A 25,353-nucleotide genomic window follows, 5' to 3' on the forward strand; every position below is an offset into this window, starting at 1 on the left:
TTCAAAATCTGGAGACTGAACTATGGAATACATTTTTTTTTTACTGCACGGAATTTATTACCGAGATACCAACGAATAAAATTTTTACTATGGGGAATTTTTGAAAAATTAAATGAGGAAATAAAATTACCGCTTCTGATGTTTGGTATAATTGGCTTCTTGAAGGGACGTATCCTACAACCGAACCTCAGCTGACCGGACTCTTTTTTTCCTCCAAAGCCTCCGCCTGGAAAAAATAAAATAAAAATTTTAATTTACAAAAAAATTTAATTACTGTACTGAGAGTAACTGAAAGAAAATTTTGTATTTGAGTATTTCAATAGATGTAGAATTTGATGCTGTTTAAAATGAGTACCCACATGCTATGTTTATTTTTAGTAACTAGAATAATTTATATATATTTTTAATAAATATACATATATGTTGAGTTTGTAAAATATTAAAAATAACTGACTTCTTGGTTCTTATTTCACAGAGAATTAAAAGCCCTTTTGTATGAGTACTCACATGCCGTAGTTATTTTTTACAACTCACGGACATATATGTATATCTAATAAATATACATATATGAGAATTTTATAATATATTAAAAATAAGTGTGACTTGTTGGTACTCATTTTGAAGAGAATTTAAAGCCCTGCAAAATGAGTACCTACGTGGCATACTTATTTTTTATAAGGCACAAATACTTATATATATATTTGTAATAAAAATATATATACGTTAATTTGAAATAATATCTAAAAATATGACTTGTTGGTCACTTTGAAGAGAATTTAAAGCCCTTTAAAATGAGTACCTACATGACATATTTATTTTTGATAATTTATATTTATTCATATATATATTTTAAAAATATACATATATGAGAAATTTGTAAAATACTAAAGTATGACTTGTTGGTACTCATTTCATAGAGAATTTGAAGCCCTTTAAAATGAGTACCTACATGACATATTTGTGATGATTCATAATCATTCATATATATTTTTTAAAAATATACATATATGAGAATTTCGTACAATATTACAGTATGGCTTGTTGGTACTCATTTCAAAGAGAATTTGAAGCCCTATAAAATGAGTACCTACATGACATATTTATTTTTGATAATTCATATTTATTCATATATATTTTTTAAAAATATACATATATAAGAAATTTGTAAAATACTAAAGTATGACTTGTTGGTACTCATTTCATAGAGAATTTGAAGCCCTTTAAAATGAGTACCTACATGATATATTTGTGATAATTCATATATATTTTTGTTAAATATACATATATGAGAATTTCATAAAATATTAAAGTATGGCTTGTTGGTACTCATTTTAACGGAAATTTAATTTCCTATCATTCTGTCAAACTATATACCATATATTTATATATATTTATACCTAAACGTCTAGGTTTCCAGTTTTTCATAGTTCGCCCTCGTTCCCGGTCCACAAAAATCATAGATCCATTGCACAAAGTATCATTTAATTTACGTATCGCCCTATCCGCTTGATCATCAGTTGCCATTTCAACAAATCCATAGCCTTGGGGCTGTCCCGTTACCACATCAATTATTATTTTTGCTGTTTTTACTTCTCCTACAATTGAAAAATGCTAAAAAACATTCAAAAATAATTAAATTCCTCTTAATTATTCACTAATTAATTTACTTCCTAAATATTTTATTTTTACTCTCAAAAAAAATTTTTTTATATTTGGCGGGAAATTTAAAAATTCAAAAATAATTAAATTCCTTTCTTAATTATTCCCTAATTAATTTACTTTCAAAAAATTTTATTTTTACTCCCAAAAAATTTTCTTATATTTGGCGGGAGATTTAAAAATTCAAAAGTTAAGAAAAAAATTAATTAATAAAATACTTACGTCAATTAAATGCTGGCGATTAGTTTTAGGACTAAGTCGTGATACAAATAAAGTTGACGATGGATAAGATTTTAAATTATGCGGTGGTTCGTAATGTGAATTAATTGCACGAGTAATTGCTCTATCATGAGGTTCAGTATCAGTGCCATCAATACTTCCTGCTTTTAATGGGTCATATTCTTTCAAATATGGGCTCCAATTTTTAAATCTATCACTCTAATAATTAATTAATAAATTAATTAATTAAATTTGCACAGTAATTAGTAATTAATTTTTTTATAACCTCACTTACCATTTTTTTTTTTAAATTAAATCCAAGTTTCAATTATTTTAAGTTATTATTTTTTTTTAAATAATTAATAATTAATTTTCAAATAATTATATAATTTAATTACTTTATTTGTTTACAGAAAATTTTAATTGTCAGCTGAGACAAGTGACAAGTGACGAGAGAGGCGAGGAGTAGACTGAGCTCGAGCTGGTGGCGCTGCTGGGAATTTTCAAATTCAAAAATGGCAGCGCGCGGGAATTTAAAAAAAGGCGGGAAATATTTAAAATTTGAATTTTTAAAATTGGAATATATTTTTATTTATTTTTTATACATTTTAATATAATTATTTTTATAATAATAATAAAGAGATATATATTAGATCTAATATAAATATATATGTAATAATATGTATATATATATTTGTAAATGTAATTGTAAATATAAGAAAAAAATGGATAATTAGTTGGGAAGATTTTTTGTAATTTTTTAGTAGAAAAAAAATTATTAAATTTACTTGGGGGTAAAATGGGCCAGTAAATAAAAATTTAATTTTTTTTGTCATTGAATTTTTTTTTTAATTTCGGTGTAAAATGGACTACTAAAATTTTTAAATTGAAATTGGGGTAAAATGGGCCCATTAAATTTTTTTTCAACTTACGGGCATAAAATGGGCCCAGGAAAAATTATTTCTTATTTAGGCTGAGGTTTTTTCAAATTTTTAGTACAAAAAAACATTCAAATTTCTAATCCATTTTACCCCGGCAATAAAAATTAAATAAGATCAAAATTAATATGAGCGCCCATTCGTTGCAACGCAAGTATCGTATTGACGGCTTTGACCCACCGTTTCTTGATGACGTATCTCTTGAGTCTAACCTTCGAGATCGGGTTCTCCAGAGCCAATGCCAGCCACCGATGCTCTTGTAATTGCCGTGCACTGGGTCTTTTACTGCCAACACAAAACTCATAAATTTCATATTCAAAATATTCACCCCTTCCCTATTTATTTTTCCCGCTAAAAAAAATACCGGTCTCCAGTAAAAAAAAAAAGGGACTCAAGTATCCCGGGAATTTTGAACGGTTTGAAAATACCGCGCCAAAGAGTTCATGGACTGACGGCCAATGCTCTCGTCGTTCCAGTCGACGCTTATCGACTTCCTGGGCAACGAATTTACCCCCCGCGCTCGAGGCTCGTGGTCCCACTCGTCCAGCAATTTTAACAGCAAATTTTTTGCGCTACTGGGCTCGTCTAGATTCATTGTCTTGTGCAAATTTTCTAGGTTAGTAATCCGCGGAACATCACGACAAGTTTCCCCGAATCGATGCTTTGCTCTCGATTTCCTCCATGGCGGCGTTAAATCGATATCTTCTTCTCTATCGAATCGATTTAACTTAAACTCCATTAATTCTTCCTTCGACTCCTTGTAAATTTTACTGGGGTTAAATTTAGTGCCATTTAATTTTCTATCTCGAGTTATTGCTGTCAGTTTTTCATTTATTTCATTCGTGTCATTCACATTTTCTGTCATCGATAATAAACGGCCAGATTTAATGTCAAGATGGCCGACTTTTTTCGGCGCCATTTTGTCGGTAATATTGCCCCCTATCGTTTGAGTACCATCACCCATATTCGATGCCACGTGGCCAAATTTTTTCAGTCCCATATTGTCGGCCATTTTCCCCCCTATCACTTGAGTCCCTTGAGTCCCATCACCCGCATGGCCAATTTTGTCCGCCATTTTGTCAAAATTTTTATTGGCCATATTGCCACTAGCTTTCGGTCTGATGTTCCCACTATTTTTTTCCACATGACTGATTTTGCTGTCCGCCATTTTGTCATCAACTTTGGATTCGATGTAAAAATTTTGTTTTCCCGCCATTTTGTCGGTCGCTTTACCACCGACGCGGGCCTTAATATCAACATGGCCGAAATGTTTGCCCGCCATTTTGTCAGCACTACTTGCCGCCATTTTGTCGACGGCTTGATTGCACGTTATCGACCTCAGATGCTCGGATAATTTTATTATTTCCTCAGCGATGATAATTTGGGACGCAGGGTCTCGGGTGTAAGAATCCTGGGCCTGACCCTCGGATGCCCGCCGCTCAAATGTGAGGTTGGGGACATTCAGGTTTAATCTATCGTCGAATACTGAGTCGGAGGTCAAGCTGCAAATGCTCTCTGGTGGTGACGGACTTTGACCTCGCAACGACATCGACTCCTGTCTGTCCCTTTCCCCCACCACTGTGCCGTTGTCGTCAAATAAATATGGACTATTCGGGTGATCCCGCCATCTTTCGACGAATAATTTCAAATTGTCTTTCGTCACATCTAATTCACTCTTCACTTTTTTATTATTATTGTTAATTAGAGGCAAAATCGGCTTGACAATTTCTTTCTTCTTCTTCTTTTTGCGTATGGGGGCGTCATTTTTGGGCCTTGTAGAGCTCGATTTTGGCGCGAGCCAACGGTGCCGCCGGCACTGATGCGCTGTCAGGCGTTTTCTGTAAATTTTTTTCAATCCAGTAATTTCTTTTTTTATTTTTTGAAAATTTTTTTTGTCTTTCGTGCTCTTCCTGTTTAATTTGAAATTGGCGGGAATATTTTTTAAATTTGAAAAGTTCATCAGATGTCGCCTCTGGTGCCGATTAATGAATTTGAATTTTTTTTTTGGAGATCGATATTTTTTTTATTAATATTAATTATTAATTGCAGCTATGGGTAATTAATTTAATTACTAATTAATATTAATTAATTATTTAGAGTCACGAAAGACAAAATTTGGTTAATTGTTAGTTTTATTTTATTAATATTACGTTAGTTTATTAATTCATCATTAACTGGCGAAAATTGCCGAAGATACCCGAAGATAACCGAAGATACCCGAAGTTAAAAAAGTCATATTTTTCAGTAAATTTTGACTCTGATGAACGAAATTAATCGTAAATTTTAATTTTTTCGCATTTCCGAAGATTTCCGAAAGTAGCCGAAGATACCCGAAGTTAAAATTTTGATATTTTTCAGTTAATTTTTACCGTAATTAATGAAATTACCCATCAAAATGTTTTTTTAATTATTTTCAAAAATTTCCGAAGGTACCCGAAGCTTACCGAACATACCCGAAGGGTCAATTTTTGAATTTTTAGCTGAAATTTGACAACTAAAAATATCTTTTGGGATTTTCCGATTGTTACCGAAGACTTACGATCGTACCCGAAGTAAAAAATTATGATTTTTGAATTTAGCTATCGGCAATTTTTTATTTAAGCAATTAAATAAGTTAAAAGCTTAGGAACATGTTCTATTAATTATTTATTAATAAGACATGCATATGAAAAATTAATTGTATGAAAAAATAATAAATAAAACTTACTCTTTGTCTTTAACTAATAAGCTGCGTATAAAATCTTTGGCATCTTCTGAAATATTATTAAAAGCTTCATGATCAAAATCATATTTAGCTATTGTAACATTAGCCATTGTTTCAACATCAGTATCTCCCATGAAAGGTGATAATCCTGACAATCTAAAAATTATAGATTATGTAGTTATGAGAAAATAAAAGTAAAAAAAATTATTAAGCGAGCAAAGTAATTACAGGACATAGCAAATGACTCCAATACTCCACAGATCAGTACCAAAGCCGATTTGATCAAAATTAACGACTTCTGGAGCGACAAATTCTGGAGTGCCGAATAATACTTGTAATTTTTTACGTGGATCGTACTGTCGTGCTAGACCAAAGTCTATTATTTTGATGCGGTTACCTTCTTTGGTGAGGCATAATATATTTTCTGGCTACAACATAGTAAAAATATAATTATTTCAAGAAAATAGGGCTTCGAAAAAAATATCGACGCTCGTGATATTTCATCATAAGTGTCTGCAATTAATTTTTTATATAAAATCAGGTTGAGGGTTGAATTTGTGGAGCGATTTCCTCTAGTTTGAGTACCCACATCAATAGGTTTTGAAAAAAAAAAAAATTAATTTCCAAAAATTCATTATAAAAAAAAAAGGTGATTTTTTTTCCAAAATTGTTAAATTTTTCTAAAGAGGAATCGATGCCAAGTAAAATGAGTACCCACATCAATATATTTAATCCACAATTTCATTAAAAATCCAAAAATACATTTTTTTGAAAATTAAATGACAAATGACTATTTTTTTAAAAAGTTACCTTGTGGGTACTCATTTTACTCCTCTCCTCTCCCTCTTTTCATTCCACCCACTCATCGAATCCAAAAAAATTTCTAATAACCTCCAAACCCAAAAAACCCATTTCACCCCATCTAAACAATCCAATGACCATCTTACCCAAACATATCGATGTGGGTACTCATTTAACTCGTCACCTTCTCCCCAAAACATCCCTCCCACTCATTTTACTCCCAAAAATTTTTTTTTCACAAACCTTCATATCCAGATGCAAAATATTCTGCGAGTGTACAAACTCAATCCCCTCGCAAATTTGTCTCATAAAAACCGCGCAGCTTCTCTCGGTCAATACAAAATCATCATCTATGACCCTCTCGAACAATTCCCCACCTTCAATCCTAGAATTCGAAATTTCAAAGTAATTTTTTGTTTTTAAATTTTTACCGCCGTAAAAAAAAAATCTTACAATTCCAATACAACGTAAAATTGTTTTCCAGTATCAATAGCGTCATACAATTGAATCAATCTCGGATGCTGTAACCGTCGCATTATTTCAACTTCACGTTCTACTGAACGTCTGTCCTCTTTTTTTGTTGTGTTGACTATTTTTACAGCTAATTTCAAATTATTTTTTTTATCGTTACATAAATATACTGTACCAAATTTACCCCTGTAAAAAAAATTTTTTTTTTGTTCAAAAAAATTCAAAATTCAAATTAAAGTTTTTTTTTTTTTTTTTTTATTTTTATTTATATTTTTCATTAACTTCGGAATGTCAAGTGCATTAGTGTTAAAGTTTAAATTCCATTTGAATTTAATTGGCACGCCTTCACTTTCAACTTGTCATTCATTTGATATGTATATATATATGTAATATATATACATATATATTGAATTTGGTATGTAGTAAAACATCAAGTTGTGTATACACGTGTATTTATTTATAGAAAAAGACCTTGATTAACGTTTTAAAACATTACCCCTGAATTATTGTTATATATTTTTATATATATCTTTCATAAATTTCACATTTTTTCGATATCGATGGATTTTTTATTTTCAAACACCGATAACTCGAAAGCTATTGAGTTTTGGGGAAAAATCAATGAGTCATTTTTTGTAGGAAATTTTGGGAGCTACAAAAAAGGTCATGAGAAATTTTTTGATAAATGTGCTAATTTATGAGTTATGAGGAATTTTGGCTACGAAACCAGGAAATGAGTAAAAATTAGTGGGAAATATTTCAAAGTCGAATTGTGACTCAGGAACTGGAGATAAGGAAAAAGTTAAAGAGACCTTTTTTGCGGGAAATTAAATTTTAAAGAGGAACTTTGAGTTTTTTTTTGAAAAAATTTGATAAGAGAGTCAAAATTTTGGTTTTAAGGAGAAAAGAAGTCGATTTTTGGAGTATTTGGAAAAAATTGATTTATGAGTGAAGAAAATTGAAAATTTTGGGAGAAGGATTGAATTTAAGAAAAAGTTGCACTGAACCTTTTTTGTAGCCCTTCAAATTTCCTACAAAAAAGGTCCTTACAATTTTTTCCTCAAACCCACAACTTTCGCTAAAATTTTCATTCAAAGTTCAAATGAAATAAAATTTTCAATTTTTACCAAAACCACTAAACTTTTGAGACTTAAATTCAAAATTCCACCAAAACCACAGAAGTTACGAAAAAATCTTATGAGACCTTTTTTGAAGCCCTTTGAATTTCCTACAAAAAACCTCCTGTCAATTTTTTTCCTAAACCCATAACTTTCCTGTCAAATTTAGAAAATAACAAAAATTCCTTAATAAAAAAAAAATAAATATATAGATATATATATATATATTTATAAAAATTCAACTTTACCGCCCAAGCTCATCTTGTAGATCATAATCGCTATTAAAATCAACGCGTCTCACTGTAACATCTTTATAAGGAAATGCTGGTTCGATTTCTACAAAAAAAAATTTTTTTAATTTCAAATTTTTTTTGTTTTTTTTTTTTTCGAAAATAAAAAAAAAATAAAAATAATAATTACCACCAACAGGATCACTTTCATCCACATGAATCATTATGATTGAAAAATAAAATTAATTAATTAATCAATCGCGATCAATTAATTAAAATTAATTGGCCAATTAATCAAAAAATCATTTTTCTTATAAAATTAACAAATAAAATTTAATTTTCCACTTGTAATTTTATTGACTTAATTAAAATGTTTGATGATTTATTAGTTAATTAATTTGATAATTGATTTATTAATTAAATAATAATAATAATCGTTAAATTATAAAATATATATTAAAATAAAAGAGGCTGAGTCTCGAGTTGCTCAGAAGTCTGAACACGACACAGACGAATTTAGATTTTCCGACCACGGGATTCAGCCCGTGGATTCTTCACAAATCACGTGACTCATTTATTCCTATATATATATATTTAATAAATATCTATCTATATATATGTATGTATATATATTCATTTTGCTTGACTTACTAACAGACAAATACATGAATCAATTTTTTTTTTATTTTTAATTATTTATATCAATATATATACCGCGGGTACTTTAAATGGAAATTGTGGGAAAACTATTGGAGATATGGAAAAATTTTAAGAGAGCAAAGTTGTGAGAAATTAAATTTCCTATGAACTTTGTAGGAAACATTTTTCTGTATCTAGGATATTTACGGGGGAATTTGGGACCATTGGGAAAGAGATTTTTGTAGGAGGAATTCGGTATTTTATGGGACGGAGTTTGAAAGGAAATTCTGGGGAAATTATTGAGAATATGGAAAAATTTTAAGAGAGCAAAGTTGTAGGAAATTTAATTTACTACAAGATTTGTAGGAAACGTTTTTTTGTATCTGGGATATTTAGAGTAGAATTGGGGATTATTGGGATAGAGATTTTGGTGGGAGAGACTTTGGTTATTTTCTGGGAGAGGAATTTTAGGGAAATTATTGAATAATTATTGAATAATTTTGATAGTAATTATTATGTATGAACTAGTTTAAAATAATTAAAGAAATTGGAAAAAAAATTTTTGAACTTTGTTTTTGTCTTTAGAATAAAAATAATGGCACAGTTGGATCTGTAGACAAATTCCCTCGGATTTGAGTACCCTGATGGATATATTCAGGTGACAAAAAAAAATTTCAATAAATTATAATTTTGAAAACCAAAAAATAATTTTTATAGTAAAATTGATCATCGTATTTTATAGAGAAGGCGATGGCGAGTAAAATGAGTACCCACATCAATATATTTAAATAAATTTTATTTTGGCCACCATATGATTAATTACTGAACACGTTTATTAGTTAATTAACCATCTATGACCATCTTAACCAAAAATACTGATGTGGGTACTCATTTTACTCGTCTCGCTCTTCCCGACTGATCCCCCTCACCCATTTTACCCCAAAAAATTGTAAACTTTCCCAAAAATGAAAACGGGCCAATTTGCCCGAGGTAAACTAATTAAGAACCATCTTACCAAAACATATCGATGTGGGTACTCATTCAACGCGCAATTTCCTCAAATTATCAGCTATGACTCTCAAATTTCAAAAAAAAAAATTCTCGACTCAGAATTATCTTTTTTAATATCCTTTATTTTTGAATAATATTACAAATGATAGTATAAACTTAAAAATTAAACAAGCTGGTCTTTATTTAATTGGTTATATACTTGAGGGAAATCATTATCACATCCTTGAGGAGACGATGGCGTTTCGGGCCTTGAGTATGTTATTATTGGTACATTGTCTTTGGTAGATTTAAATGACCTCGAGTCTTCGATATCTATTAATAAAAATTTGTTTATTAAAATTAATTAGTAATTAAATTAATCATGTCGTATGATAACTTACCGGGTTTGCGTTTTCTTTTCGTAGTTACGAGTAAATAAAGTGCGATTCCAACAAGTACGAGCATTATTACCATGAGTGTACGAAGTAACGTCACCTCGAAGTCACTTTCCCAGTAGTAGTCATTTTTGTTGACAATTAATTCGATAGTGTGGACATTGAACTTTGAATGATTCTCAATACTGCGAGATATACAGTGATAAAAACCTGACTCACGTGTCGATACGCTCTAAAAAAAAAATTATGTAAAATGGGACAGTGGGACAAAAGTGGGGCATATGACCCAGTGAGCGAATTATGAAAAATTAGCTCAGGGTGAAAAGAGAAAAAAATTGGGGAAAAAAATTAATGGACCACTTGGGACGAAAGTGGGACACTGGGACACACGCGTCCCATTAGTTATCGTTCGTTTAGTACTAAAAAAATTCATGATAATATTAATTTTACCTTAAGGTACGAAGTGGTCCTCTTGGGACACTGGGCCAAGTTTGTCCCAATAATAAAACAAATTAATTTTCGGTGCTCAGTAATGATAAGACTGATTGGGATAAAAAGTCACTTGAGACATTGGGCTAGGGCTGTCCTACAATTGGTCCACTGTCCCAATATTGGGCCACTGTATCAAAATTGTCTCAATAGTAAACAAATTATAGTTTTACTGCCCACTAATTAGAGTAAGTGGAATAAAAAGGTTACTGGAGATCTAGGACAAAAGATGTCCCACTGTCCCAAAATTGGCCCAGTGTCCCCATAATTGAAAAAATTATTTTTATTATCCATTAATATTTACAGCAAATCTAGTAAAAAATGTAAAATACTAGACTACTGTCCCACTATTAATCCACTGTCCCAATATCGGACCACTGTCCCAATAATTAAAAAGACATTTTTCACTGTAGAGTGAAATTGATATAGAGACCGAATGAACTAAAAAATATGACTTGGGACACTGGGCCAATATTGGGCCATACAAAAATGAATAAAAATACTTACCCATATATACAATTTACCAGTTAGGACTTCATAGTTATATTTATCATTATCATAAGAACTATTTGGCCCAACAATATTATTATGATTGTCAATTACTTTCCAGAACATAAATCGATGATTATCATCATTACTCTGACAGAGCAACGTCGCCTGCTTGCCCGCATTGACTCTCGCTACACTCGTCGATCCATAACTCGACTCAATAACCAACAAACTTATTAAAAATATAATTAATAAATTATATTTTAATGAATAAGAATAATTAATCATTCTAAATGAATAAAATAACTAAATTATCTCCAAGATCTCGGGGTAGACTAAAAAATTTTCTAATCCCTCTCTTTTACTGTCTAAATGTCATTATACAAGAATAAAGTATTCTAGGCCGTGTTTATTTATTTAAAACATGTCATTGGCATATTCCCAACGTTTTAAAATAAAAAATACAAGTAACATTATATAATAGATAATTATCACCCAGCACATATACTTATATTTTGCGAACCAGTTCAGTCTGACAGAACTAACTCATACTCTACTGAATTACTCGCAAAATTTCCTCAAGTTTGAGTACCCACATCGCTATGTTTTGGTGACATTAAAAAATGGCCCAAAAAAATTAAATGGCTCAAAATTTTTTTTTTTCTCAAACTCTAAATAAAAAAACACTACAACCAGTCATCAGAGCGCGCACTGCCGAGTAGTTTGAGTACCCACATCAATACATTTAGACTAAAAAATCATCAGGTGACAAATGGGCCATTTTCAAAATCATCGATTACCGCATTTTCAAAATATAGCCTTCCGGGTACTCATTCGACGCGTATTGGCACCAACTTTTTGTATCTCACATCCATTTTGCTAAAAAAAAATCCCTGAACGAAAAAAATCAAAAAAATCCATTTTCAAATCCTTGGTCACCAAAATATCTATCCAGTGACCAACTTACCCAAACATATTGATGTGGGTACTCATTCAACGCGTATTGGCACCAACTTTTCGTATCTCACATTAATTTTGCTACGAAAAAATTCCCGAACAAAAAAAATCCATTTCCAAATTCTTGGTCACCAAAATATCGATCCAGTGACCGACTTACCCAAACATATTGATGTGGGTACTCATTCAACGCGTCTTGGCCTCAATGATAAGAATACGTGATGAAAAAACATGAAAGTATTGATTGTTAAAATTAACAGCAAGTTTTTATTACAGTACATTTTAAAAAAAACATCTCAGTATCTCGAGTGTTGGATCAAATGAACAAATACATCAATCGTCAATGCAGGTAAAAGTAACCAGAATGGTGACAAGACAGCTTTTGCTGGTAAATTTAAATAAGGAGCTTCTAATCTTAAACATATTAATATCTGTACGCTTAATTTTAATAATACTGCAATCATATGCCAGCCCTGGAGAAGAAAAAAAAATTTATTAGTGACCTAAATAAATCAATTAGTTGAGTAACAATTAAGTGATTACCTTCCGCCTTAAACAATTAGTGGTATTATGATTATTTTTACAATGGGACACCATATTAAATATAATATATATCAATAATATACAGTCATATACCCACATTGGTATAAAAACAATAAACCAATTCCATAATATGCGTTGGTCTAATCTTAGAACTAGTAGAATTAAAAAAATTAATAATTCGAACCATGTAAATAATGCGCGATGTAACACTGCCATTATTTAATTACTATTTAAATTAATCACATTTTTTATTTTTTTTAATTATTACTCTTTTTCTTTTAGTTTATTTTTTTTTTTAATTTACGCCATTTTTAAAAATATCGAATTTCGGAGTTCGATTAATCGATTGTTGGTGAGGTCGATGTATCGAACACATAATGTATCGATTGTGCGTGTGGTTCGATGTATCGAAGACTGCAGCAAAGAAAACGCTTAGAGCGGCAGTGGAAGTTAGAGGAACTTATGGCGGGAACTTTTGAAAATTCAAATAGAAAAACTTCTGATTGAATCTGATCAATATCCAATTGAGGGTGTAAGAGATTTGATCGGAGTTTGTAATATGAAAATATTTATTTTTTATATATTTTTATTGAGGAATCAGATTTAATTGAAAGTTCGTCCAATAGATTATAGATTAGATTCAATCGTGAATTTCAAATTGACACCCATTAAAAATTTTTTTCTCAGATTCTACCAAAATTGTTAATTAGTCACGTTCAATCAAAAGTTTTTTCCAATAGATTTTTGAAAATACTGGAGGAAAAAAAATTATTAGAGTCCTAGACTCTCAACAAGACCATGTCGATGCACGGAAAAAAATGAACTATATAAATTGAGAATTACAAGTAATATAATGATAAAGTGATCAGTAAATACCATCATTTTAAATAGTAATTTTTTTATTTGTGATTAAAACGTGAATAATTTCAGGATAAGTATGAAAATTTATTGTCAATGTAAGAAATATCACCATTTGAACTTTAAAAATCGTAACTGATACTTAGAAAATAGACGACACGTATTATAAAATTTACTATTTGAATGTTAAAATTCCCCATATTGACAACCGGGTTCCGGGTTGTAATTTCAAATAGTAATTTTTAAAGTTTATTTTTTTCCGTGTGTCATCTCGATGTCTGTTGCTATGTCTGTCTATTTAATATTTTATTTTTATTTCGCCTTCGGATTATCATCCGACTTCATTTCTGAGGCCCTTTCGATGTAAAATAGTGGAAAATCCTAGAGAAAAAAAATTATTAGAGACCTGGAACAGTCTCAGACTCATGTGTATGGGCATCTGTGTGGGCATGTGTCTACACAGAAAAGGTTTTTTTGGGACAAGAAAAAATTTCCATTATGAAATGAAAACGAAAATTTTCTTGCCCCAAAAATTTTTTTCTTGACTCAAGAAAATTTTTTCTCGCCCCAAGAAAATTTTCGTTTTCAATTCATACTGCGAAAAATTTCTTAGGACAAGAAAAAATTTTCTTGGCGTAAGTTAAAGTTTTTTGCGCCAAAAAATCCTTTTTTTCTGTGTAGCATGTGTCTAAAATCTGCTTTGTCTGTCCTCAAAATTTTTTTTCTGTCATTTTGCCTTCTGATTATCATCTGACGTCAGTTTTGAGGCCCTTTCAATGTAAAATAATAGAAATCACTCATGTCAAAGACTCATCAGAGTCCTAGATACTTGACAGATCAATTCTGATGTCATTGGATTCGATCGAGAATACAAAATTCACTCCGATTTAAAATTTTTCCTCAGATTCCATCAGAATATTCAATCAGGGACCCAGATTTCCCGAAAATCTTCGTATAGATTTTCAATTTGATTCAATTGTAATTTTCCGATCGACTCTGATGAAAAAATTTCCTCAGATCCAATCAGAAGTTTGAAAATCCGCCAATCCGAGTCACCTCTTACCCACACCCGTTAATATCCAATCCTCTGCGTACCAACGGAGCTAAAATAGCCATAGGTCATTTTAGTACCCAATCACGTCGTGTCGTCACCTGATTCGTCAAAAAAAAAATAAATAAAATCACAGATCTTCAAGTCTAGTGGAAGTAAAAAAAAAAATTAAGCCGCATGTCAGTGAACCACAAACACAAACTCAATAATATTTTTACTCAATCACATATTAATTATTAACTCAATTAATTAATAACCAGTAATTTATTTATTTATTCAATTACATATTAATACAAATCATGTATTTCTCATCATACTTTTATATATTTATAAATATTGTGATACTTGGGGTTGAATCTACGGAATGGAATACCCATGATTTCATGAAACGCGAGCATTCATTAGTTAAACCATATCAAGGTAATTTATATATTTACATATTTTTATATATATGTTATTTTTTTATGGGTTCATATATTTTTTTATAACCTTGTACTTTGTAGTGATAAATTTTATTGCGTAGTTCCGTCGGAGGTTATGACGTTGGCATTTTTATATCAATGATTTATGTCATATATATATTTATATATATATGTATTGAATGAATATTATGTGATTGATGATATATTTTTTAAATTTACAGGAATGGGAATGACGATACCGTACTGGGATTTTTTGGGAAGTACGATTGTGACTAAAAATTATATCAGACTGACGCCGGACTTGCAGAGTCAGCAGGGGGCAATATGGAATTCTGTGGTAATTTTTCAGGATTTTTTTATGGGGCATTTTGTGGGAAAATTTTTTTGAAAGGGGAAATTGGTTGGTTGATTTTTAAAACTTTGGATTGAGCGGGAGGAGGTTTGGATTTTTATGGGGAATTTTTATTTTTATGGGGTATTTTTAGGTTATGGGGTAGCTTGGGTGAAGGGTTGAGTAGGTGAATTTTTATAACATTCAGTTTGTGGAAGTATTGCAATTAAAATTTTTATGGGGAATTTTGAGAATTTTTATGGAGAGATTGTATGGGAAAATTTTTATAATATTTAGTTTGAAGTAGAAATTTTTGAAGAAATGAAAAAAAATTTATGGGGAATTTTAATTTTTATGGGGCATTTTAAGAGTTTTCATCGAGGGATTGTATGGGTAAATTTTTATAAAAGTCAGTTAAAGGAAGAAGTATTGGAATAAAAATTTTTATGGGGAATTTTGAAAATTTTTATGAAGGGGTTGTATGGGAAAATTTTTATAATATTTAGTTTGAAGTAGAAATTTTTGAAGAAATGAAAAAACATTTATGGGAAATTTTAATTTTTATGAAGCATTTTAAGAGTTTTCATCGAGGGATTGTATGGGTAAATTTTTATAAAAGTCAGTTAGAGGAAAAAGTATTGAAGTATTAAAATAAAAATTTTTATGGGGAATTTTGAGAATTTTTATGGAGGGGTTGTCTGGGCAAATTTTTATAATATTTAGTTTGAAGAATAAATTTTTAAAGATATGAAAAAAAATTTATGGGGCATTTTAATTTTTATGGGGCATTTTAAGAGTTTTCATCAAGGGATTGTATGGGTAAATTTTTATAAAAGTCAGTTAGAGGAAAAAGTATTGAAGTATTAAAATAAAAATTTTTATGGGGAATTTTGAGAATTTTTATGGAGGGGTTGTCTGGGCAAATTTTTATAATATTTAGTTTGAAGAAAAAATTTTTAAAGAAATGAAAAAAAATTTATGGGGCATTTTAATTTTTATGGGGCATTTTGAGATTTTTTATCACGGGATTGTATGGGTAAATTTTTATAAAAGTCAGTTTGAGGAAAAAATTTGTAAATTATTGGAAGACAAATTTTCTATGGGGAATTTTAATTTCTATAGGGTATTTTAAGGTTATGGGGTAGTTTGTATGAGGGGTGGAAAAGGCAAATTTTTATAACATTCAGTTTGAGGAATAAGTATTGAAGTAGTGGAATAAAAATTTTTATGGGGAATTTTGAGAATTTTTATGGAGAAGTTGTATGGGAAAATTTTTATAATATTCAGTTTGAAAAAGAAATTTTTAAAGTAATAAAAAAAGATGGATGGGGCAGTTTAATTATTGTGGGTTATTTTAATTTTTATGGGACATTTTGAGAATTTTAATGAATAAGTTCTATAGGAAAATTTTTATAAATTCTAGTTTGAGGAGGAAGTTTTCAATTAATGGAATGAAAAATTTTATGGTGAATTTTTATTTGATGGGGATTTTTTAATAATTTTTATTAGGGAATGAAATGGGAAATTTCTAAAAAATTTATAGTGAGGAAAAATTTTATGGTGAATTTTTATGAGTGACAAATTTAAAAATTAAATTTCTAGCCCTGCAACGTCCGTAACTGGAACCTAGAAGTCCACTTCAAAGTCCACGGCAAAGGCCGCGACTTATTCGGCGACGGTTTCGTAATCTGGTACGCCAAAGACCGCATGGAATCTGGGCCCGTATTCGGCAACAAAGATTTCTTCCACGGGCTCGCTGTCATCCTCGACACTTACAGTAACCACAATGGGCCCCACAACGTAAGTCCCAGCCAACTGACCCCTAATATTTGCTCATCTCCCCACCCCCAACTAACCAGCTAATAAAAAAATCTTCTCAGCATCAACACCCCTACATATCTGCGATGGTTAACAATGGGTCCCTCCACTACGACCACGACCGAGATGGTACCCACACTCAATTAGCCGGTTGCGAAGCCAAATTCCGCAATCTAGACTACGATTCTCACATATCAATCAAATATGAAGGAGACACACTCACAGGTAACAAAAAAATTCATTTAAAAAATTAATAACTCAATCCGTTTTCCAATCGCCAAAATCGGCCCCAGTAACTTTGGGTCCTTACTCGGGCCCAAATCACCCGATTTTCAAAAAGTTGGCCTCTAATTACAGAGCGTCACCTCCCGAGAAGTTTGAGTACCCACATGACCAACTTGCCTCAGTTACCCTCAAACTCACCGCGGCCAAATTAATTCGCGGTTTTTCGCGGTTTCGCGAGTTGGCTTTAAATCTTCATATCTCCGGAACTAATCGAGCTAGAAACTCGTTCTTGGGCTCAAAAAATTCTTTACTAAATTCTCTACAATCTCAGGACCTCCAAAATTTTTATTTTTCAATTTCTCCATTTTTTATCGATACTCGAAGTATAGAAAATTTTTTTTTTTCAATTTTGACTCAAAACTTGTTCTGCAAAACTCATCAGTTTTTTTTTTCAAAGCCGCGAAATTTAAATTTGACCGCGAAATTTAAAAAATAAATTTTTTGTATGTTTTTTTTCTTTTAAATTGACTAATAATCTAATTATTTTAATTAATTTTAATTAGTATCAACGGACATAGCTAATAAAGCAGCATGGAAAGAATGTTTAAAAGTAAACGGTATTAAATTACCAACGGGTTATTACTTTGGGATATCAGCAACTACTGGTGATTTATCAGATAATCATGATATTTTATCTGTCAAATTGTACGAGCTAGATTTACCTGATAGTGTAAGTGATTAATTAAATATATGAGACAATAATTTTTTAATTAATTTATCTTTTAAAAGTGAAATAATAATTTTTTTTCTTTTACAGGCAAAAGACACTGAGGATAGATCGAATATTATTCCGTCCGCGACGTTCTTCGAATCCCCACGTGGTAATTTTTCATAAATATTTTAATTTTTTTTAATTAATTAATTAATTGAGTGATCAATTATTGAGTGATTTGCTCAGAGAAAAGGAAATGAAAACTTTGAATTTAAAATACGGCTAAACTATGGGGAATTTCGAAAAAATTCACTGAGATAATTTTACAGGAAATTTAATTCTCTTTAAAAATGGTCCTTATCATTTATTTCCTAAATCTCATATTTTGATAAATATAATTAATTTTTAAAAACTCATTACAAAAATTTAGTGACAATTTTATCTACTTAGAAGTTTTTGGTTTAAAATCAAAATTTCGGCGCAAATATTCAAGATAACGAAATAGTGACAAGGACCATTTTTGTAGCTAATTAAATTTCCTACAAATTAAGTCCTTATAAATTTTGTCCCAAGTCCAATAGTTAGCTCACAATTTTAATTTAAAACAATTTTTAAATAATTTCTGTAATCTCTAGTAATAATTATTAATTTTCTATACTTGAAATTTAAATTCCGGCAAAATTATCACAGATATCAAAAAATTTATGAGGACTATTTTTATAGCTGATAAAATTTCCTATAAATTAAGTCCTGACAAATTTTGTCCCAAGTCCAATAGTTCGCTCACAATTTTGATTTAAAATAATTTTTAAAAAATTTCCATAATCCCTAGTAATAATTTAAAATTTTCTAAACTTAAAATTGAAATTCTGGCTCAACTATCACAGATATCCAAAAATTTATATGGACCATTTTTGTAGCTGATAAAATTTCCTATAAATTAAGTCCTTACGACTTTTGTCCCAAGTCCAATAGTTGACTCAAAATTTTCATCTAAAGTAATTTTTTAAAAATTTTTATGATTCCTAGTAATAATTTGAAATCATCTACACTTAAAATTTAAATTCTGACTAAACTATCACAGATATCCAAAAATTTATATGGACCATTTTTGTAGCTGATAAAATTTCCTACAAAAAATGTCTCTGTAAATTTTTCTCTAAACTCAATAATTTCCCCAGAAATTTGAATGTAAACTCAGCTGAGATAATACTTTCGAAATTACTAATAAATTAATTAATTAATTAATGATCTAATTAAATTTTTTTTGTTACAGATCACGTTGACGATCCAAAGCCATCATCATTAAGTGGAATAAAAATATTTTTACTAATGTTAGTCGCCTCCATAGCAATAATAGCCTGTGTCGTCATTGGAATAATGTTTTATCAAAAGCATCAAGAAAATAGTCGTAAGAGATTTTATTAATCAATTAATCGATTAATAATTTAAATAGATAATTAATTAATTAAAATCATTCATTAAAAAATTTTATATTTTTCATGTAAATAAAATATAAATACAATAATTAATTAACCAAATGGAAATTAATGAAAAAAATCGTGGGTTAGATAAAAAATTTTTTGAGTTCGAAAAAAAAATCATAATTAAATAATAATTAAATTGACTGATTAATAAATTGTTGAAAATAGTCGCCATTAATTGTGTGAATGTTAATTATGAGACTTGTAATTAATAATTATAAATTAATAATTAATGTACTGGTAATTGTGTGTAATTTTTTTCTTATTTAATTGTACAATTAAAAAAAATATGATAATTAATCAATCGATTAATTGAACGGAATTTTTACAATTTAATTTAAATAAATTGTGTCAAATAAAAATTTACTGTGAGAAATTCAAATAAAATGCTGCTGCCAAATGCTAAGTGAAATAATTGTTATTATAAATAAATAAATATTGTGATTATGGTTAAGATTATTGATTTTTTTTTTTTAGGAGAGAAAGTGTGAAAAACGATTGGTATGTTTTAATTTGCTGTGATTTTAAGAAAAAAAAAAATTTTATGTAATGAAACTATCATTTTTTTTAGAGTAAAATTTTTGAATATTGTTTTGTATAGTAGATTGTTGTAGTGCATGGAATTCTGAGTAAAATGAGTACCCACAAGCCTAGGTTCTGAAAAAAAAATTTTTTGATTAGTAATTAATAATTTTGATTAATTAAAAATGATATATTTTGAGTATGGGGTTGTGGGTACTCGTTAAACTGGAAATTTAACGGAGAGTATGGTAACGATACACGTTTTCAATTCAAAAGTTTTAGACAAAAATTTTTTTGAATAATAATTAAAATTAATTAGCAAATTAATTTTTTGATTTAAACCCAGGCTTGCTGGTACTCATTTTACTCGGATTTTTACGTAGAATAAATTCCACATATTTGTTATATATTATTACTTGTTGTATATTAGTATATATTTTTAGTTTGTGTATAATTTTATATTTTTTTAATCAGTTACGTCAATGAAAAAATATTTTAATTTTGTTTAAGGAAATGAATGTAGAAAATCTTTTTAAAAAAAATGTAAATTGAAAAAAGAAAAAATAAATTTTCCGGTACCGGGAATCGAACCCGGATCGCCTGGGTGAGAGCCAGAAATCATAGCCACTAGACCATACCGGAGATAACAATTTTGCACAGTTTTGCAAATTTATACTTGCACTTACTATTGCCTTCAATAATAGTAAATTTCTTCTAAAAATTTAATGTCTAACCTAGTAATTAGTAGTACATTTAACAAAATGAGTAATTTACCATAAAAATATCATCTTTTATGGCCAAAAAGAGTTTATTTAGATTAATTTTAACTTCATGTTTAAAAATGGCGGCAAAAATATATATATCTGCATATACATATATATGAATAGATAGAGAATTAAATGCCCTTTCAAATGAGTACCCACATGCTATATTTATTTTTAATTAATTTAAATATATATATATTTATACAAATATGAATTACTATATATATGAAAAAAAGTATAGCTTGTGGGTACTCATTTTAAAGCGTATAAAATTCTCTACTCATATAAATATATGAATTTATTTCAAAATTCGATATCTTTGTTAATTAAAAAAAAAAGATTTTTTACAATAATTATTTATATTTCAAAATAAAAAATGCAGGTGTCTCTAGTTTTGAATTACTAAAAAACATTCTAACCTTTTTAACTTCGATTTATCAATAACTCGATATATTTATTTTTCGATATTCGATATATAAAAAAAGTATATTTTCGAAACAAAGTAACCTTCAAAGTAAACAAATATTATTGTTTACCTGTTTAGTCAAAAATATATAAATATAATTAGTTATAATAATATATATCAATTTGAATAACAATAATTACGGTTGTTAGTATAAATATGTGTAACTTTTAAGTGAATGACAAATAATTAGTGTAGATATGAATATCTATTTGAAATTAATAATTAGTGGATTTAATTAGACGAAGTAGATTTTATTTTTAAAAAAATATAAAATGGCTGGAGTTGTTCCAATGACGGGGAAACCATTTAGGAAACAATGGTTCTTACGTGGTAATTATTTTTTATTTTAATTAAAAAAAAAAAAATCAGCGGCAAAATTCGAAAAATTGAAATTTTATTTTTTCATTTATTTTCAATAAGAAATTGATGGTTTATATATATGTATATATATATATATATATTTCGGTCATATCGATTTTTAACCCGGACTTATTGGCCTGAAAATTTTCCCGCGCTTTTTTAAAATTGAAAATTCATAGATTTCATTAGGACTTTATTTGAATTCATTTTTCTCGGAAACTATCGAATTTATGATAAAACTCACAGAGACCTTTTTTGTAGAAAATTTAATTTGAAACAAAATTATTTCAGTAAAATTTTGTCGTATCTTTTATAGCTCAGCCAAAATTTGCGCCCAAAGTCTAAGAACATTTAAAAAATTGAATAAAAAATTCAGATTAATTTCCTAGGAAAATTATTTGGGAAATATCAAAGTTACGATAAAAGTCAACGATAAACTTTTTGTAGAAAATTAAATTTCCTATCAAATTGTATTCATTGACTTTTGTCGTATCTTCGATAGATGAGCCAGAAATTTCATTCAAAGATTAGAAATTTTAAATGGCGCGAATTTTGAAATTTTTCGGTTCACTTAAAAATCGCGGGTAAATTTTGAAAAGGAAAATTATTGGGCTGAGCTTTTAGGAAATAAAATTTCCAAGTTATTGCTTACTGAGGTTTAACTTTAGACGGACCACGAGGGTCACTACGAGGACTGCGTTCCCAGTTGGCCGAAGACGGCTGCGCTGAGTCCCAAGTAGTCTTGGCAAAGAAGCTGCTGGAAGAGCACTGTGGTAAGTACTCATGAGCCTTAAATCCAACTCTCTCGTAAAGAGATAAAAATAATCTGTTAGACCTAGATGTCGATACGGAAGAGAACGCGAAGCTGGCAGTCTACTGGCTGACCAAAGCCTCAGAGCAGGGAAACCTGGAGGCGACGAAACTTCTGCACCAGTGTTTCACCAGCGGGCATGGAATAACTGAGCACAATTACCATGACGCCAAGCGATGCCTGGACATGTCTCAGCAAGAGAAGCTAGCTAGACACGCAGCCCGCGCTCTCTTCACGACCCTCGCCAACGGGGAAGACTACATAACCTCCGAGCAACTCCTTCGGCAGCTAACGACAATCCAGTCCCACTTAGAGACGCGTTCCCTCGAGTACCCGGACTCGGAACTAGAGAAAATAACCGAGTCAGTCTTAGTCTCTGCAGCCTCAAGTTACTCCCGTGGTCTCTTGCCCTCCCTGGCCCTCAACAGTCAGCTGGCTCTTAATTCCTCCCAGATCTGCGACTCTCCACTTCTTCAGCGAGTATTCACCCACCCCTGGAGCTCAACCAAGTGCTTCTACCACTGGCTGCTGTCATACTTGACCCAGAAATGCTCCCTATCAGCCCTGACATCTAGAACGTTTACCCTCCTCCTGGTCCTGACTTACTGCCTCTTCGGAACCGAGTCCCTAGTCCTTTTCATCCCCATGGCCACTTACTACCTCTCCTTCATCATAATGGTGATCGCAACCTTCCAGATGCTTCACACCACCACCCAATTATCGACTTTCAGGACCTGGTCCAACCTCTTCATCAGCTACAACGAGCGACTCAACCCCCAGGAAGCCGAGTACCAATTCTGCCGTAACAACCTCAAGCCCTACGGTCACTTCTTCCTAGCCCTGCTCCTCAATCTCATGATCTATCCAGTCATAGCCCACCAATGGACACCTCAGTCAGAATTTACAGTCATCGCGTTCACCCTGACCTTGATAACCCTCGTAAACTTCTCTACCCGTCAGGCTCGATGGCCAGATCTTTTGGTTCTCTTTAGTTTCGCGGTCCACGTGCTGGCAAAGTATCCCTACGAAATGGACATCGTGGTAGCCCAGACCTGGCGGTTCCTTGACATCCGTGTCCCCACGTTCGCTTCGTACGTCGTAGGAAACTCGATCGAATTCTGCCTCAACTTCCGCGCGGTCTTCTATCTTCTAATTCCCGCGATATTTTTGAAACTCGCGGCCCGCGATGGCTGGAAGGGGACCTACCAATTACTGATTCCGCACTGCGTTACCTTGAGCTGGTGGCAAATCGCGATACTGAGTAGCCAAGGGGCGACTTGGTACGGGCTGATTCGCGCAGCATTGGCCCTAGTGGGAATGGTCTTTTTCCTGCCAATTGTAGGAATCGCTTCCGTTCTCTTGCCAGTCATAGCCCTCACGAAATACCTTGCGGATAACGATATGCGAATGCGCGTCGTAACGGCTCTTCTAGGCGGCGCTCCGTTCTTCGTTTCCTGGTACCTTAGAAGATTCAATTGGCTGAACAAAGTCCAGGTCATTGCAAGCTGTCTAGCCGCGACTTTTCTCATCTGGCAAGGCCTCGCAACCTTTTCAGGCGACCAAGTTGACGAGTATCCGGAAGAAGGATTGACTTGGGAAATGTATCAGAATTACTGCCACCAGCCGGTTTGGGAAGAAGTCCCCAAGGTCCAGGTCCAGGTCGCCTGCGACGAGTTGACCAACTTGCCCGTCCACTGGGAGGGTTACGTTACGGACATAAAGCTCAAAAGAGTCCACAATAATCTCAGGGACTTGATTTTCCTGATCCCTGATGACTTGGGCCGGAAGCTCATGTGCCTCTTTGGTGACAGGACCGGAGGCTGCGAATCTCTAGAGGGCGCGAGGCGGAAAAATTGCGAACTGCTCAGCAAATTGAGGGCCAGGGACTCCTGCCATGTCGACAAATGGAATCGGTTCGAGTTTGAGATCTACGTCAAGATGAAAAATGGACTCTGGGGAAGTAACGCCGAGATCGTGTTGCTTGCGGGCCATGAGTTTAAAAACTTCAGTTTGAATATTTATCCTGGGGACAAGGTTAAGTTTAGGGGCAGGTTGGTCAATAGGGGGGAGAGGGAAAGTTTGTTAGGAGGAATGAGACCACATGTTTGGTTAGATGAAATCCAATGTCTACTTTGCCATGTGAGTGATTTGAAATCTTGCAGGAGAGAGGGCGTAAGAGTAGGAATTGGTGATCTACTGGGAATTTTTATCACGGGAGTCAAGACTGTACTTAATTTTGTATTAAATCCTTTGGTTATTTTTAAATAGTAAAAAAATGACCGCGGAGTAGAAAATGGCGGTTAAAATTTTTTATTTTAAACTGTAAATTTTAATTACAACTGTAATTAACTTAAGATGTTGATTATAAAAATTGCCATGTGAAAAAAAAATTTTTTTTTTTCTGTAGAATTGAAAAAAATTGTAATTGTAATTGTATAAATAATTGTAATTAATAACTGTACTAATTGATCTAGTATTCGATGTGCCTTTTGTAATATTAATAAACAATTATTTTTATTTAAAAAAAAAACATTACTTTTTAAGCTGTTACTCAAAAAAAAAATTACCAACTTAAAATTAAAATTCTGACCAAACTATCGAGTTTACATGAAAAGTCATAAGGACCTTTTTTGTAGAGCATTAAATTTCCTAAAAATTAGTTCCTTATCATTTTTATCATATCTCCCATACCAATTGGTATAGGAGATATTATTTAAAAAAAAAACATTACTTTTTAAGCTGTGTTACTCAAAAAAAAAAATTACCAACTTAAAATTAAAATTCTGACCAAACTATTGAGTTTACATGAAAAGTCATAAGGACCTTTTTTGTAGAGCATTAAATTTCCTAAAAATTAGTTCCTTATCATTTTTATCATATCTCCCAT

The 25,353-nt window shown here is 31.2% G+C and overlaps 5 protein-coding genes and 1 non-coding gene across 8 annotated transcripts; 2 read left to right on the top strand and 4 right to left on the bottom strand.

Moving 5' to 3' along the window:
* Positions 1 to 2,966: 2,966 nt before the first annotated feature.
* LOC130677252 (twitchin-like) lies at positions 2,967 to 8,662 on the bottom strand. 2 transcript variants are annotated; one of them, XM_057483945.1, is made up of 7 exons: positions 8,159 to 8,252; positions 7,920 to 8,066; positions 6,775 to 6,978; positions 6,565 to 6,706; positions 5,749 to 5,948; positions 5,524 to 5,676; positions 2,967 to 4,654 (listed from the first exon to the last, which is right to left on the bottom strand). In XM_057483945.1, the coding sequence occupies exons 3-7, from the start codon at positions 6,855 to 6,857 to the stop codon at positions 3,208 to 3,210; spliced, it is 2,025 nt and encodes a 674-aa protein (XP_057339928.1). In that variant the 5' UTR covers positions 6,858 to 6,978; positions 7,920 to 8,066; positions 8,159 to 8,252; the 3' UTR covers positions 2,967 to 3,207. The 2 variants fall into 2 exon arrangements, with proteins under 2 accessions (XP_057339928.1, XP_057339921.1); XM_057483938.1 differs by lacking the exon at positions 7,920 to 8,066 and adding an exon at positions 8,331 to 8,662 and having other exon boundaries at positions 2,968 to 4,654; positions 8,159 to 8,246.
* Positions 8,663 to 9,891: 1,229 nt separating this feature from the next.
* On the bottom strand, positions 9,892 to 11,430 carry LOC130677392 (uncharacterized). The gene is made up of 3 exons (XM_057484138.1): positions 11,161 to 11,430; positions 10,171 to 10,396; positions 9,892 to 10,102 (listed from the first exon to the last, which is right to left on the bottom strand). Exons 1-3 carry the CDS (start codon positions 11,428 to 11,430, stop codon positions 9,954 to 9,956), a joined length of 645 nt encoding a protein of 214 aa, XP_057340121.1. The 3' UTR covers positions 9,892 to 9,953.
* A 963-nt stretch (positions 11,431 to 12,393) lies between these two features.
* Positions 12,394 to 12,955, bottom strand: LOC130677415 (transmembrane protein 60). Its single transcript, XM_057484174.1, has 2 exons — positions 12,643 to 12,955; positions 12,394 to 12,572 (listed from the first exon to the last, which is right to left on the bottom strand). Exons 1-2 carry the CDS (start codon positions 12,856 to 12,858, stop codon positions 12,396 to 12,398), a joined length of 393 nt encoding a protein of 130 aa, XP_057340157.1. The 5' UTR covers positions 12,859 to 12,955; the 3' UTR covers positions 12,394 to 12,395.
* A 1,732-nt stretch (positions 12,956 to 14,687) lies between these two features.
* Positions 14,688 to 19,792, top strand: LOC130677375 (vesicular integral-membrane protein VIP36). Its single transcript, XM_057484116.1, has 7 exons — positions 14,688 to 14,971; positions 15,195 to 15,310; positions 16,907 to 17,104; positions 17,185 to 17,347; positions 17,911 to 18,077; positions 18,165 to 18,228; positions 19,336 to 19,792. Exons 1-7 carry the CDS (start codon positions 14,851 to 14,853, stop codon positions 19,485 to 19,487), a joined length of 981 nt encoding a protein of 326 aa, XP_057340099.1. The 5' UTR covers positions 14,688 to 14,850; the 3' UTR covers positions 19,488 to 19,792.
* An 843-nt stretch (positions 19,793 to 20,635) lies between these two features.
* On the bottom strand, positions 20,636 to 20,707 carry Trnae-cuc (transfer RNA glutamic acid (anticodon CUC)). The gene has a single exon. It is a non-coding gene; the product is annotated as a tRNA-Glu (tRNA).
* A 620-nt stretch (positions 20,708 to 21,327) lies between these two features.
* LOC130677236 (wolframin) lies at positions 21,328 to 24,956 on the top strand. Of its 2 annotated transcripts, none has more exons than XM_057483927.1 (3): positions 21,328 to 21,625; positions 22,324 to 22,428; positions 22,495 to 24,956. In XM_057483927.1, the coding sequence occupies exons 1-3, from the start codon at positions 21,568 to 21,570 to the stop codon at positions 24,732 to 24,734; spliced, it is 2,403 nt and encodes an 800-aa protein (XP_057339910.1). In that variant the 5' UTR covers positions 21,328 to 21,567; the 3' UTR covers positions 24,735 to 24,956. The 2 variants fall into 2 exon arrangements, with proteins under 2 accessions (XP_057339910.1, XP_057339901.1); XM_057483918.1 differs by having other exon boundaries at positions 21,329 to 21,625; positions 22,489 to 24,956.
* The last annotated feature ends 397 nt before the right edge of the window (positions 24,957 to 25,353 follow it).

Source organism: Microplitis mediator, chromosome 1 (assembly GCF_029852145.1).
Source record: "Microplitis mediator isolate UGA2020A chromosome 1, iyMicMedi2.1, whole genome shotgun sequence".
Lineage (NCBI taxonomy): Eukaryota > Metazoa > Arthropoda > Insecta > Hymenoptera > Braconidae > Microplitis > Microplitis mediator.